The sequence below is a fragment of the Chelonoidis abingdonii genome, chromosome 18, assembly GCF_003597395.2.
Source record: "Chelonoidis abingdonii isolate Lonesome George chromosome 18, CheloAbing_2.0, whole genome shotgun sequence".
In the NCBI taxonomy this organism is placed as follows: Eukaryota; Metazoa; Chordata; order Testudines; family Testudinidae; genus Chelonoidis; species Chelonoidis abingdonii.
In genome coordinates this window covers 10,825,104-10,840,791 of record NC_133786.1, presented here as the reverse complement: position 1 = coordinate 10,840,791, position 15,688 = coordinate 10,825,104, and the positions used below count along the sequence as shown (strand labels likewise).

At 41.9% G+C, this 15,688-nt stretch overlaps 1 protein-coding gene across 2 annotated transcripts in view; it reads left to right on the top strand.

Annotated features, from left to right (window-relative positions):
• The window catches only part of ATP12A (ATPase H+/K+ transporting non-gastric alpha2 subunit), a 33,947-nt gene extending 26,169 nt beyond the window's left edge, over positions 1-7,778 (top strand). For both annotated transcript variants that reach the window (XM_032802359.1, XM_032802358.1), the window contains exons 16-23: positions 1,751-1,919; positions 3,018-3,172; positions 3,944-4,067; positions 4,686-4,831; positions 5,794-5,927; positions 6,739-6,840; positions 7,463-7,554; positions 7,750-7,778. In XM_032802359.1, the coding sequence (XP_032658250.1) occupies positions 1,751-1,919; positions 3,018-3,172; positions 3,944-4,067; positions 4,686-4,831; positions 5,794-5,927; positions 6,739-6,840; positions 7,463-7,554; positions 7,750-7,778 (951 nt within the window). The remainder of the gene's footprint in view (positions 1-1,750; positions 1,920-3,017; positions 3,173-3,943; positions 4,068-4,685; positions 4,832-5,793; positions 5,928-6,738; positions 6,841-7,462; positions 7,555-7,749) is intronic.
• The last annotated feature ends 7,910 nt before the right edge of the window (positions 7,779-15,688 follow it).

Below are 15,688 nucleotides of genomic sequence, written 5' to 3'. Positions count from 1 at the left end.
ACAGAAGTGATAACCTAGTGGTGTTAGAAACAGGTACGAGGGAGGGAGGTGAGTTCCAGGTTCTCTTTTCATTCTGCAGCCATCTGAATCTACATACTGTAGTGTGCCTTCGGCACTCCTGTCCTACACTAGATAGAATCTAAGCTGCTCCATTGCATGTCAGGAGTCCCATGTTGATACTGGCTGACTGACACTCTTCTGTGGTAGGGCCTGGTGCTTCAGGGGAAGTAGCACAGCTGTAGCTGCACTTTGGGTGTGAAGTTCTAGTTGTGATGGGCACCTGGCACAGTGCTGGAATCCCTGGGGCCAAGGATTTATTATTTAGGATGCCCCCTTCCCCAGATGGTTCTATAAAACCAGATGAAAGCAGCATTGTGACCATGCCCTCTTGTCCCTCACCTTCAGTCTCACTTAGGCCTTCTGTACAGCTGTGTTTACAAATATAGCGCATGAGTCCCAATAAACTGCTTTATAACATGATTTGTCTAGGGCCAGCCCTTGTTAAACTGTCTTATAGCTTAGACAGGAAACTAGAGCGGGACAGGATTTTAAGAGTTTTGCTCCATTCACCGCAGTTTTAAAGCTGTCTGGAGTAGAACCAACACAGTGGATATATAGTGTACCATGAAAAAGGTGAGCAGACAACCATCCAGAATTTCTCCAAGGGACTTTTCACGGCTGTGCGATCCCCCTGCGTCCCCACCAATGCAATCTGTGACTTACCTCATGGCTCTCATTCAAATATGCCAGGAAAGCAGATGCAGCATGGCCCACTTTTCACTTTTGTAGCTTTGGCAGAGCTGAGCTTTCCCATCAACATCAGCTCTTTGGGTTTAATCCTGAATTGCTTTCAGAGAAACAATGATATTAATTTCTAGTATCACCCCTTTTTAGATGGCAAGCTCTGGGTACACGTGTTCTGTGCTGTGCAGATGCCCACACTCCAATAAGATTTGGTTCTTTGAAGGATGAAGAGCAAAAAAAGTCAATTCACATTCTATGTTTAGTAGCTAGAGCCTATAAGCCCTTCTGTTCATAGTATTATTTATAACTAGTATCATGTAGCAAAATCCCCCAAGGGACAAGACATTTTTTTGGTTTTTCCCCCGATTCTACTCAGAACACTCCAAATTCTCCAGAAGCCAAAGCATCTTTGAGAGAATACTTGGTTACATTAGGAAGTTTCATCAGAGAGGCTAGTTCAGAGAACTGGGGCCTTTTCTAGTTCACCAGCTCAAATCAGTTCAGGTTCACAAACTAAAAGTGAGGTTACTATTTAGTGGCTGTTCAGTAGCCTTCATTAAAGTTGGAGTGGGGGTGGGGAGGAGTCTCAGCTACTGAACGAGTATCTACATCACAAGCCACCCTGAAACTGATAACCTTCATAGACCCCTTAGGAGAGAGGCCAAGGAGTAGATGGACCTTGGTAATTGAATCCCCCTTTGCCCCCCCAAGAGTATCCCTGGTTTCTTCAGCCTGGGATGGGATACATTTGCAAGGCATTGTAGAGGAAATGTATGCTACCACTGCCTATATTCTACCTGGCTAGATGAAGAATTTGGTTTCAGGCCAAGGCTGCCCATCCAGCACCTTTCACCAGCACACATTCACTTTAAAAGAACAGCACAAGAGCACTGACATTAATTTTCACTTGTACTGAACTCCACTCCAGAGGCTTTAAAGGTGGGGGCTTTTCCTTGCTGGAGGATGGACTAATTTCCTCAGTCACCTGAATCCTACTGTGTTCCAGGATGCAGTTGTTGCGGTGACTGGAGATGGAGTCAATGACTCCCCAGCTCTGAAAAAGGCAGATATTGGAATTGCTATGGGTATCGCCGGCTCCGACGCAGCTAAAAATGCAGCTGACATGATCTTGCTGGATGATAACTTTGCTTCTATTGTCACAGGAGTGGAGGAAGGTAAAAATAAGATTCACTACTCTCATCCCTAATGTAAGCTGCAAGCAGTCGCATTGGACTTATAGACACTATCCCCTGTCTTATTATTTTAAAGAGGCCCACTTGCTCGCGCTATTGTTCACTTACATTTGCACACACCATTAACTGGAATATGCATGAAAACTGGGGGACTGCATGTTCATTTTGTTGCAAATGTATGTATGCAATTACACATTTGTAGCATACCAGAATCTCTATTTTGTAAAAAAGGCATCTCCTAGGGCTACATGGACAGTTTATTGACCTTTATGGTAACTACGTACCCAATTCTGCATGCACTGGTCACGTGTAATATCCTACACCAGGGGTTGGCAACCCTTCAGAAGTAGTGTGCCGAGTCTTCATGTATTCATTCTAATTTAAGGTTTCGCGTGCCAGTAATACATTTTAACAAGGCCTCTTTCTAGAAGTCTATAATATATAACTAAACTATTGTTGTATGTAAAGTAAATAAGACTTTTAAAAGTTTAAGAAGCTTTATTTAAAATTAAATTAAAATGCAAAGCCCCCCGGACTGGTGGCCAGGACCTGGGCAGTGTGAGTGCCACTGAAAATCAGCTCGCATGCCGCCTTTGGTACATGTGGCATAGGTGGCCTACCCCTGTCCTACACAATCCAGTCAGTATCTATAGACTTAATTTCCTTATTCAAACTTCAAACTCTGTGGACCTATCAGAACCATGGTAGCTAACCACTTTAAAGTTAGAGACAGATGTGAATCATCTCCAACTACAAACACATCCTAGGGTTTTATGACCTGCTCACAAAGAGCAAGGCAACATTCACTGATACTAGTTGCTCAGTTCTGCTGTGCCTATCAGTTTGAATCCTGAACAAAAGCCCTTCATTCATGTCTGATTCCATATTGCTTTCAGCCTCAAGTTACTAGTGTTGCAGCAATCTCCTGTATCCTATTCTTTTCTCTTGCTTGACTCCAGCTATATTACCACCTATTCTAAATGTTCTAACTTTAACTGCTGAAAAAAAGATGGTGGGAATTTTTCAGCCAGCATTGGCCTTAGTGAGTATTTTAAAATAAAACTTTCTGTTTTTCCTCAGGCCGCTTGATCTTTGATAACCTAAAGAAAACCATTGCCTACACCCTGACCAAGAATATTGCCGAGCTCTGTCCCTTCCTGATCTACATTATTGCCAGCATCCCACTGCCCATTGGCACAATCACTATCCTGTTCATCGACCTGGGTACAGACATTGTAAGTGGTCTTATCCCAGACACGATTAAAACCATCTGGCCGCTCGTGCAATTTCACATGCATTTTATTGACTCTGAGAATGAGTAAGCGGCTAGGGTTTGAGTGCCAGGGAGACTCTTGAGCTTCTCTGGGTGTGAAGCAATTAGATTTGATGTACTTCTTTGAGGGATTAGCCATCACATGGGATACCGAGGATAGCAAAACAAGCAGAGGCCTAGAGTGAAAGCAGCTGGATTTGGAGGAGGAGAAAAAATAAGGTCAGGCGGGGAGCAAGGGAGAGTGGAAAGTAAAGACTTTGCTCATGTGCACTGATCACTAACCCACACTCTGGCCAGGCCTTTTGATCAAGACATACAGGCAGTGAACTATCAAGAGCACATATATTACCAGTCAGATTGTCCTCACATCACCCATTTGCTACAGTACAGGGAATGACCACCAGGCATACAGATGAGGCATCCTTTATGCTCCCCATAGATTCAAAAGACCCCTCCTCTCCTTCTGGTTTCATCCAACCCTTTGGGGTGGACAAGCAATATGTTCATGGCTCCAGCGCATGTGTTTCAGACCTCACCCAAACCTTTCTATGGTCCTGAACTGCAGACTTCATTGAAAAGACCCTTTTATCATTTGCTCCTTGACATCTGGGGCACTCAGAGTTAACATAATCCAGCTAACAGACATTGGAAAAAGAACAGCCAAATTTACTGAATCTCCCAGAAGCAGGCAGAGGTGTGCCAGTGAGGTTCTGAAAGACAGTTTCTCTTGTAGATCCCCTCTGTTGCATTAGCCTATGAGAAAGCTGAAAGTGACATCATGAACAGAAGACCCCGGCACAAGAAGAAGGACAGGCTGGTGAATGAGCAGCTTGCTGTGTACTCCTATTTGCAGATTGGTATGTTGGGTCATTCACATAAGAGGTGGGTAGGCTGGATGAGGAGATTGAGAGTCAGTGAAAGATTCTTGTCAAGTATCAGAGGGGTAGCCGTGTTAGTCTGGATCTGTAAAAGCAGCAGAGAATCCTGTGGCACCTTATAGACTAACAGACATTTTGGAGCATCTGACGAAGTGGGTATTCACCCACAAAAGCTCATGCTCCAAAACGTCTGTTAGTCTGTAAGGTGCCACAGGATTCTCTGCTGCTTTGAAAGATTCTTGAATTTGGTTCCTGGCGACAGGAAGGAGTGTAGAGTAGTGTTAGAGCAGCGGGGAGGGAGTCAGGACTCTTTAGTTCCATTCCTATGATCTCAACTCATTGTGTGAGCTTGGGCAAGCGTATTTAACTTCCCTCTGGCTGTGTATGCTTGGTTACAGAAATGTTTTATCCATAGGAGTTGGGAGGCTTAATGTAGAGTGTGCTGAGATTCTTGGTTAAAAGGCTTCCTATATGATCCATGAAAGTACTATGGATCCAGAAAGAGCTAGTTCACTCTGACTTGTTTCCCCTCCCTCTGCCCAAATACATTAAGTCTCACTCCATCCCTTTCTTATTTCCCCCTCTTCTACTTTGCAGGCATCCTACAGTCGGTTGGAGCCTTTCTGGCCTATTTTACCGTGTATGCTGAACAGGGCTGGCTTCCTAACACACTGCTCGGCTTACGTGTCAATTGGGAAGATGATTACTATAACGACATAGAGGACAGCTATGGGCAAGAATGGGTAAAGCATCTGTAAAAAAAATCCTTTTCAGTTAAATCCCTAGTTATAACTGGAAATGGAAGATTCTCTCCCCTCACTGGGGGTGGGGTGGGGGGATGAAAGGAAGCTTAGAAATGTTTGGAGGTGGACCTGATGGGGAAAGATTTAATTTTAGTGACTTAGATTAATTTTAACTTTATGGCACTAGATATGAATTAAATTTTCCCAGGTTAGATTTCTTGGAGCTGTTCGTTGGCTTTGGTCATTCAACTTCAGAGCCCACTAACTTGGACATCTGGAATTCACCTCTTTTTGCTTCTCTCCTACCCCTGACACCAAACATCCTCCCCTATTTCTGTCTCAGCTATAGGTCTTTGTCAACAGAAAGCTCTCCACCACTCTTGCCTCCCTTTCTAGAATATGTTTAGATCCCCTCTACTCCCCCAGTACTGCTTCTGCACACCACTACTGTCCAGCTGTAATAATACTCTCTATAGTATAATACTGACTCTCCCCTTCCCAGCACTGTGATGCAATGTTGCTTAAATTCCACAACCTCTGGCTGACTTTAAATGAGTGTTAAATAGAACCACAACCTCAAGATTTAATTCCATAATCCAATACTGAAAGTAGGCCCTAACAAATGCTGTTCCCTAGAGGAATGCCTGCTGCCCAAGACCATGATGGTTGTGGGGGGCTCCCATCCTTACACTGTTCCCTACAGCAATCACCATAAGCAGAGGAAGTAGGTGAATTGATGTGAATTCCCCACCGCCAAGGCTGTCAATGTTCTCTATTGCAACAGCTAATGGGAGAGAACAATGGATTTCAAGCTGTTGTACAAGTGTAAAAGTGGAATTATTCCAGACTTATACCCATGTAACTGGGAATCAGTCTTTAGACTATGCAGCCATTCCTATAATATAAGTACATACACTTCAGTGCCCGACATGTAACAAAGATATTTTTTTATTCCTTTGCAGACTAGATACCAACGGACATACCTGCAGTGGAGTGGCTACACTGCCTTTTTTGTCAGCATCACAATTCAGCAAGTGGCAGATTTGATCATCAGGAAAACAAGGAGGAATTCCATTTTTCAGCAGGGTCTTCTCAGGTGGGTGCTAAAAGTTCATTAATAGGAAGCGGGTCTTAGCCAGGAGATCTAACAGTCTTACTCAGCCTCTGCATGTTCCTTGGGTGAAACTGGAGTCAGAAATAACTTCCTCCATTCTTCCTTCTTGTTCCTACCAACTTCCTCTCTCAAGCTTTTCTCCATCTTCCAAGTTTCAGTTAGCAATGAAAATAGCCCCAAGAAAAACAGCTGTTCAAAGTTGTTTGAATACTGACATTTCAAAATTAAAATGTTTTAAAATGAGATTTTTGACATTTTCGCCATTTCACTCAAATCCCCACCTCCTTTAAAAACAAAACAGAACTACAGAGCTAATCAATATTTTGCAAAATTTCCAAGAAGGAGAAAATGGCATTAAAGCTTTTTCATTCATTTTCAGCCAGCTCTGGTAGACTTTTGACTTCTAGGAGCTACCAACAGGCCAAACTCTGTGAGGTGCTGAGCACCCTTCAAGACCAATTGGAGCCAAATGATTGAAGGCATCTCACAGTACTGAGGCCACAATATAAAGGCTGATATCTTGTCCATATGACCTTTATGCTCCAGGATGAATGGGCTGTATTCAGTTTTGCATTCAAAAGGAAAGACACTGCATCTCGCCAGCGTGTCTGTCAGAACCACTGTCCCTTCTCAAATGCTCATTATGGACTGTAGCACAGAGCCTGCCCCTAGTTAAGTAGGGCTTCTACTCAGATTTGTACCTTTGAGTTATATGGTGTTAGAATGGTACCCACTAGTCATAGACACTAGTGTAATAGAGATCACATTATCATCTTTATTGGTTTTCTTGTAGGAATAAAGTCATCTGGGTGGGTATATTCTCCCAGATAGCAATCGCTCTGATTCTCTGTTATGGTCTCGGAAGCGTTACTGCCTTGAACTTCACGCCGCTTCGGTGAGTTCCAATTCTTCTGTGTTCCACCTCTTCTTCAAATGTACATATACACATTACATGGTAGGAAATCCTCACTCAGTGGCATGGCTGATTGGAGGGGCATGCCATGTGGAGAAAACTTCTTAGATAGCAGAATTCAAAGACTAAGTTTTAGGACATAATTACTGAGTTGAGTTGGCTGAAATTTCTCAGTCAAAAAAAATTGGGACACATTTTTCATGACCTTTTTCACAAAAACATGTCCCATTTTTGGCCAGCTCTATTACCAAGGATAGAGAAAACAGTTTATACAGAATAAGAACCTCCCTAGCCCTTATTCCAGAACTCAAGCTACTGGGTGAGGCTATAAAATGTTTGCTTGATTACATTTTATTTAAAATGACTTTCCTTTCATATGCCAATATAGTTTCTGATGTCTTCTGAGTCCAGGATATCACAAGAGAGCCTCATTTTGCAGCCCAATTTTCAGAGCAAACAAGTTCTCCTCATTTACAGATTCAGAAAGATCAAAGGGCTAGATTTTTTCTCTAGTGACAACATCAATTCAGAATTCAGCTGGAGGGACTGCTCCTTTCAAACGACAAGATCTGATTCATGAATCTCCTTTCTTTCCCTTTTCCAGGGTTCAGTATTGGTTTGTGGCCATGCCTTATGCCATCTTGATATGGGTCTATGATGAAATCCGCAAGCTTTTCATCAGGCAATACCCAGGAAGTAAGTAGAACCCTCCCTGGGAGTAGAATTCCATTCTCAGTCCATTTGTACCACCATCCCCCTTCCCAACCCCAACTGTATCATTTTGATAGAGATGATTTTAAATGGATTATCTAGATAATTCCTTATTTAATTTTCTTCTACTGGAAGAAAAAAATCCTAATTCCTTGATATTTTCCCCTCCTCCTATCATAGGTTGGTGGGACAAGAACATGTATTACTGAAACAGCCGTCATGACTGTTCTCCTTTCTCCCTGCTGGAGAGTTCTTTAATTGTCTCAACCGGCCTCTGCTGCTGAATGGTCCTGTCTGTGCAATATAAAATAACCACAGGGGTTCTCCTCATCATGAAGAAACATGGATTTACGAGGCTGAAAAACCACCTTACATTGTACTGTAAAGCTTAGACTTGGCTAAAAATTTAAATGCTATTTTTTTATAAATACTTTGTTTCCTGTTTAAAGTGTATAATTTTAATGGAAAAAAAACTTCTTATGTATATAGATATTAAGGAAATCACACATTTGTAATTTAAGGCATCGACTTGCACTAGGTTTGTTCAAGCTGTTTTATTTGTTTGCTGTTCTGGTGCAACTGAACTGTGAGCAAGTGCATATACAGATCTAAGTTATGTCACCAAGGATGACTAGACTGTATAGGCACAATTTGATAATAAAAGGACTTTTTCCAGAAAGCAGCTCTTTTCACTACTTGTCTTCCAAAGGCACAGGTAGAAAACTGAAGTGGTGTTGGATGGCTCAGGGGATTGGGAGTAGGTTATAAGGCCCTTCAGTCACTGGACAGAATCCAGCACAAGCTTAAGACTGAAGGCCACTTCCATGAGACGGACTACGGAAAATAAATTCAGGTTCCAAGCTCCCATTGAAGTCTATGGAATTGATGGTGCTGGCACCTTGCAGTATTTGCTGAGCATTTCACAGGATTGGTACCAACAATTTGGGGCCAATCTTGCATAGCATGGCACAGGAATTGAACAATGAACATCTTGCTCCTTTACTCTCAACAGTTACAAGAGCTGCAAGCTTCAAATGTCTACTTTGGCTCTGATTAAATTGGGTATAGCCTCCGAGACTTTGTCTTAAACTAGTTTGTAAAAGTGTGATGCTAGCTTATGTAACTCATTTGATCTAATATACACCTAATAAGACTCTCTCGGCCAGGCAAAGCAAGCAGCAATGCAGCATGATCATATTAAAGCTTAGTAGGGAACAGCAGAGCACCTGCTGAAGTACAGTTTGCCTTGTCTGAAGGAGAGCTTCAGAAGGTGTTACTTGGACAGCTAATATGCTCTCATAAAACACCTTTAACTCTTAACCTTCTAGACAAAACCTTAGGGAAGGAGGAAGGAAGAGCAAGGGGTAGGGAGAGAGATAACAACTGGGAGAGGTATAGTGAAGAGAACAGGGCGGGGGAAGGAAAGTGAGATGCTTTCAGCCATAAGGACTGAATCTTTCAAGACACCTACACCCGTGCAAGTGACAAAAGTGACTCTGAACTGAACTCTGAAGCCTCCCTCCCCAGACCTCCTCCCTGCATTCCATCTGCTGTCAGGATAGCAATCACATGTAGCTATTGAACAAGATATCTTGATCCTCATGCACTTACACAAGGAAAAGGACTTAAAGCAGAATGAGGAGCAACAGTAGCTCAAACAAACAAATTGTGAGGGTGAGTCCAAATTCTAAGCATCCACCATCTCAAGCTGCTTATCACATTGTCCACAACGCAGCTGAGACCTCAGGAGCCAAAGCCAGGGCAGCTAGCAGCAGAAACCAAATGCTAAGTGGAACAGAACTGACTCAGAGGAACAGCTGTCAACATTATTGTCCTCCCACAGATGCAACAACTGAAGTGTGTTGTTCTGTTTGGGCGAATATGAACATCCTCCTCACAGTTATAGTCTTATATTAATTAGTCAAAATCACTAGCTAAAGTAGAGGCCAAACAAGATATAAGCATACATTTCCATACTAGACCAGGACAATGGTCTCCTGAGGTTTGTTGGTCTGTCTCCAGCACTGACCGACTTCAGAGGAAAGAGGCTTTTACTTGGATTGTAAACCTTGTGGGGCAGTGACTTTTTTTGTTCTGTGTTTGTACAGCTCCTAGCACAATAGAGTCCTTGTCCATGACTGAGGCTCCTACACAGTACCACAATGCAAATAATAAATCCAGCAATGTGTAAAATACTCATAACAGTGCTACACTTTTTGAAATTTGAAGAATGAGGAGAAAGAGGTTGTATTTCATTATGAACTCAAAGATGACCACAGTTTTGTAAAACATTTTGTTAAAGCACCAGGTTCTTTTGAGTAAACATGGCCTGTTTTCACTGCAAAAAATTAGACCATTTCCAAGCAAATGGTGTGTGTGTGTGTGTGAGAATTTATAAACAAAAAACAAGGGGAGAATGTACTCAGTTTGGGAATAAAAGAAAATTCTTCATAGAAACCATCCAACAATTCACTTTCTTATTTAACACAGCTTTTCAATGAGAAAAGAGCCATTTTGTTCAAACTGTCAATAAAGTGAAATTAAGAGGTATGTGAACTTCCATAGGACAAAGTCTGTGAATTTTACACAGCTCTGCTAAAACCCAGGAAATATTAGACAAGCATTGTCTACCACTCACAAATTCCCCAGTAGTATAAAATAACCCAAGGCACCCTTCTAACTGATTTAGGTTAGACTACAATGTGTGTAAGGAATTGACAATACTAAATGGCAAAGACTGTTCTTACCCAGAGTCCAAGAGATCATAAAAGCATTGAGAAATCAAAATGACAATCTGAAAAACAATCTCAGATTAAGGAGTCTGATGTCTCCTGGCTCCAAGAGATGCAGTCTGGGAGGAATTCTTATAAAGAGGTTATCTTGTTATGCTTAAATTCTGCCAGCATCTTAGCATTATAAACACTTCAGGTTAAGAGTGGAAGAATGTGGTCTTGCAGAACTGGGGACTGGGAGCTAGGACTCCTGGGTTCTATTCCTGTTTCAGCCCCAGCTTGATACATTATTTATTATTTGTACTGGGGTAGCTCCTAGCAGCCCCAGTCATGGACCAGGACCTCACTGTGCAAGGCGCTGCACAAAAACAGAACAAATGAAGTTATCGTCATATGGGATTTGTTGATAACATTGCATTCAACAATAATGAGCAGAAATCTTACATTGAAAGCATGCTGGCTAGGTAGAGTCTTTGCTTTCTATGCAGGACTGAATAAAGATAAAAAAGAAGCAAAGCCAATTCTTTGCATTTTGTATAGTTCCCCACTAAGCTCATTTTTCTAAAAGAAAAGTGCTTATGAAGAGAGCTGTTTTCCTTTTTAAAACGCTATTTTCTGGTGGTCAGAGAGACTGGGGGAATATGAGGAGCAGCACTTCTTCTGTTGAGGAGGTATAACATAGCATCCCAGCCATTACTTTTCAAAGCCAATGTAAAGTGCTTTCCTAAGAAGAGATGTCTGATCAGACAGAGCTGCTGGGGATGCAAAGAGGGCTTGAAGAAAAGGCAAGTCACTCGGTGGATGGGGAGTGAAATAGTTGTATTTTACTTACACATGGGAGAGGAGAAGTCCCTACGTGATGGAGGGGATTGAAGAATGTGGGCTGGAGGGATGACTCTGCACTAATAAAAAAATCTAACAAAGAAAACATACAAAATCACCAAGCTTGAGAGAAAGAACTGTCCAAATTTTCAAGGCCAAGATGCAGCACAGAAGGGTTCAAACCTGGAAGAGCATCCAGCTTTTAATTTTGATTTTATTGGAGAGTATTTTTTCTTCACATGTCACAAAGTGTTAGCTCTTGGCTTGGCAAAAGTTGCCTTTGCTATGTATGAACCAATTCCCCTTAAACAAAGAAACAAAAAGATTCTAAAGCAATATAGTCACAAATCATCTCATGTCTCTTACAATGAGTTGAGGGCACAGTTAGGTGGGAGGATTATACACATACGTGTACAAATCAAGGAGTATCTTGAGGCGATATTTCACAGAGTCAGTGAAACAAAATTAAAGCACTTAAATGTGGCAGCCTCTTCTGCCCCAAAGAAAACCTGCAAGGCCTTTTTGTGCCTTGTTTATTAATGAAACAATTTAATCAAATAGACCTGAGAGTAGGGGAGAGGATGTTTCAAGATATGGGCCTGACTGTTCCAAGTGCTGAGCAGCAGAACTCCAGCTGAAGACAGGAGTCCATAAGAACGGCCATATTGGGTCAGAGCAAAGGTCCATCTAGCCCAGTATCCAGTCTTCCGACAGTTGCCAATGCCAGTTGCCCCCAAGGGAATGAACAGAGCAGGTAATTATCAAGTGATCCATCCCCTGTTGCCCATTCCTAGCTTCTGGCAAACAAAGGCTAGGGACACCATCCCTGCTCATCCTAGCTAATATCCATTGATGGACCTATCCTCCATAGATTTATCTAGTTCTTTTTTGAACCCTGCTATAGTCTTGGCCTTTACAACATTCTCTGGCAAAGAGCTCCAACCTTGCTTTCAATCAGCCAAGTAAGTGGCTGTGCCTCAAAGACACATGAGGAGGGGAGCAGAAGTTACATCAGAAGGTAACTTCTTTACACAGTCAGTCATGTATGTTACTACAGCTATGCTACAAGGATGCCAAGAGTTAAGTTTCTAGCTCATAAACTCATGCCTTTTTTTAAAAATATGAAATTGTGCTTTCTTGCTTCAGCCTTGGCCAAACCAGTTGGGCCAGATTCCTTTCTGCTCACATTTGAACTACTTAACTTTCCATTGCCTTCTTTGTCCCCATTTAGACTTTATTTCTTTGCACAGGGTGCTAACTTTCACCATCCCTTCTTTTTGTGTGTCTTATTGCTAGGGTATTTCTGCCTGCTGGTCCAGGATGAAACCTGAAAGTTGGCTTAAGGTGAAGTGTTTATCTGCATTCAAGTGAGGAGAATTCTGCAGGGACAGCGAGCTTCACTTTACAAGGTGAATGACGCCTTAGAACTATTGACACAGGCAAAGTGTGCTGCTTTCTGAGGCTTGAGGTCTTAATCCAGGCACTACCAATGTTCTGCTGTGTGCGTGAGTGCATGCATGGACACCCTGCTTCATCAGGACATTGAGAGCATGAGCCCTACTACGTAGTAGGCTCATGCATGATCCCTACTGCATTCAGACACTGGGAGTCTGTATTATCTTCTAAGCACTTGGATTTCAGAGAAGTCAGAGACATGGGCACTTCATCTTGGCATTAATCCATCTTAAATACTATATTAATAATGATATCATCTAGATCTTATGTAGCTATAAGCACTTACAGCTGTAGCTCTTATATACAGTACAATAGATGCTGCTTTCAGAACCACACATGCAACTCCTAATGGAATCAGTAGGAGACTCACATGCCTATATGAGGGCACTATTTGGTTCCTTCTGTCAACACCTCAAGCAGTATATAGTTCCCATCCTCAGAAGCCAGTAGCTCTGAGTCTGAATCCTGAAAAGTTATAATTATGTTCCTGCACCCAGACACTTGCAATGCTCCCTGCTGCTATGGAAATAGTCTTTGTGTGATCTGACTATTTCAATCCATAGACTGATGAGCTAGCAATGCACAGATACTACCAGAAGAAACATTCACCAGCCTGCATATAAGGATATTCCAGCTCCATCATAGAATCATAGGACTGGAAGGGACCATCTAGTCCTGTCCCCTGCACTCATGGCAGGACTAAATAATATCTATAACATCTCTGAAAGGTATTTGTCTAACTTGCTCTTAAAAATCTTCCATGATGGAGATTCCACAGCCTCTCTAAGCAATTTATTCCAGTGCTTAGTGACCCTGACAGAAAGTTTTTCCTAATGTCCAATCTAAACTGCCCCTGCTGCAGTTTAAGCCCATTGTTTCTCGTTCTATCCTCAGAGGTTAAGGAGAATAATTTTTCTCCCTCCTCCTTCTAACGACCTTTATGTACTTGAAAACTGTTATTATGTCCCTGCTCATTCTTCTCTTCTCCAGACTAAACAAACCCAATGTTTTCACTCTTCTCTCATAGGTCATGTTTTCTAGAACTTTAATCATTTTCGTTGCTCTTCTTTGGACTTCGTCCAATTTGTCCACATCTTTTCTAAAATGTGGCACCTAGAACTGGACACAATACTCCAGTTGAGGCCTAATCAGCATGGAGTAGATTGAAAGAATTTCTCTTAATTAATTAGCCTCTTACAGTTGGTATGGGTACTTCAACGTTTTCATGTTCTCTGTATGTATAAATATCTTCTTACTGTATGTTCCATTCTATGCATCTGATGAAGTGGGCTGTAGCCCACAAGAGCTTATGCTCAAATAAATTTGTTAATCTCTAAGGTGCCACAAGTAGTCCTGTTCTTTTTGATGATACAGACTAACATGGCTGCTACTCTGAAACCTATCCTAACCCTAATGATTAGGAATCCTAATTCCAGCTTTGGCATTACACATTTAACGACCAAATAGGTCATAAGATGATAGGCCACTTAAGGCGGCCTGTCATGACTCTGGGACTTGTAATTTTAGGGAGTGGAGTGCATCTTCACTGCCATTAACTCAGAGGTAGGGCTTGTATTTTGAAAACATAACCATAGACAAGTTATATGGGTGAAGAATTTTTCCATTACCTTTCCAGCACTGCCACCTCCGGAAGATGGACCATCTCCAAAGATCAACACAGCATAGTCGCTCAGTGGCTACATTGTTTGTGGCTGTGGGAAGAAGATAAATGTAGCTGTTAATTTTATTTCCCCCAGAAATCTCCCAACAGCTGTTGCTTTTTCAATAGGTTCATTACAGTTGCAACATCTATTAAAATTAGAAATGGCCATAGTGATGCTGGAGAGACAAATCCAACCTATTGTCTGCCTATCCCTGTAACTGCAGGGTTTTATTGATGGCAGACCTTATCAGTGAGCAATAGCTAGTCATCTATCAGGCATGATAGAAATGCAAGACATTCTGACTGTGTGTCTAAAACTATGCACATTCATATGCACATACATTGCACTGCACACAAAGTATAATAATGATGATATTCAGGGCTGACACGAAGATGCAAAAGGGGGACAATTGTACCAGGGCCCTGAACTTAGGGCTCCCCCATAAACACCAGTAATGCCCATGTAAATAAAGTGAAATGGGAGAGAAAGGGGCTCCAGCAAACGATGTACCAAGCTTCCAAATTTCTCTCAACGGGCCTGATGTTGCTCTTGGGCTTTGAGAAGGTCCCAGTGTGGTCTTGAGCACTGCACAATTTGGGGCACCCTGATTTAAAGCCAGGCCCCAAGCCAACTATTAGGTTCCAAAGATTAACAGAAACACTCTGTCCTTGTGAACTCACAAATTCAGACATTTCCCTCTCTGCAGGTACTAGAGCTTTCAGACACGAAAAATGCCTTATCTCCTACATCATGTCTATATGTGCTTGTTAAATCTGCTCTGATCTGGAAAACCTATGAACTGTTTCCAAATCAAGACAAATCAAAGTGACTGAAAGACTAGTACAGACCAACCAGTGCGACAGATATCCTATGAATGGAGGCTTTCTGGCTACATTGCAAATTTCCATCTCTCCTCTCCCTATAATCGCTCGATCTATCTAGCCCCCAGGTCACAGCACCATAGAGGAATATGTAGTTTGCATTCTTAATGGCAGCTGGTTCCTTACTCAGACATTAATTGAATTCCATTTGGCTTAAGATTGTAATCGTTCCATTTATAAGGTGAGGCAAGAAATCACAAATTTCAATTATGGATGAAAAATTGTGGGCTGGAGAAAAGACATACAGGCTACAAAGAAATGTCAGCTGCAGAGATCACTTTCCCTACATGCTTTGGCTATACTATAAAGCCTGGTGGAAATAATCTCTAAACTGAATGACAGTAGCTGAAGAGGTATGGACATGGACTATTGTGTGGTGTCCTTAAACCCTCATGAGATTTTATCTTCAAAGCTTATTAAAGATCATTTAAATGTTAACATCACTAAGCATGGCTATTTAGGAAACAAACCTCAACTGGAATCAACTTTGACTAGTTCAGTGCTGTTGGATTATCTTTGTATCTTGCCAGAAATTTTCAACAGAATGGCAATAAGCCCACTACAT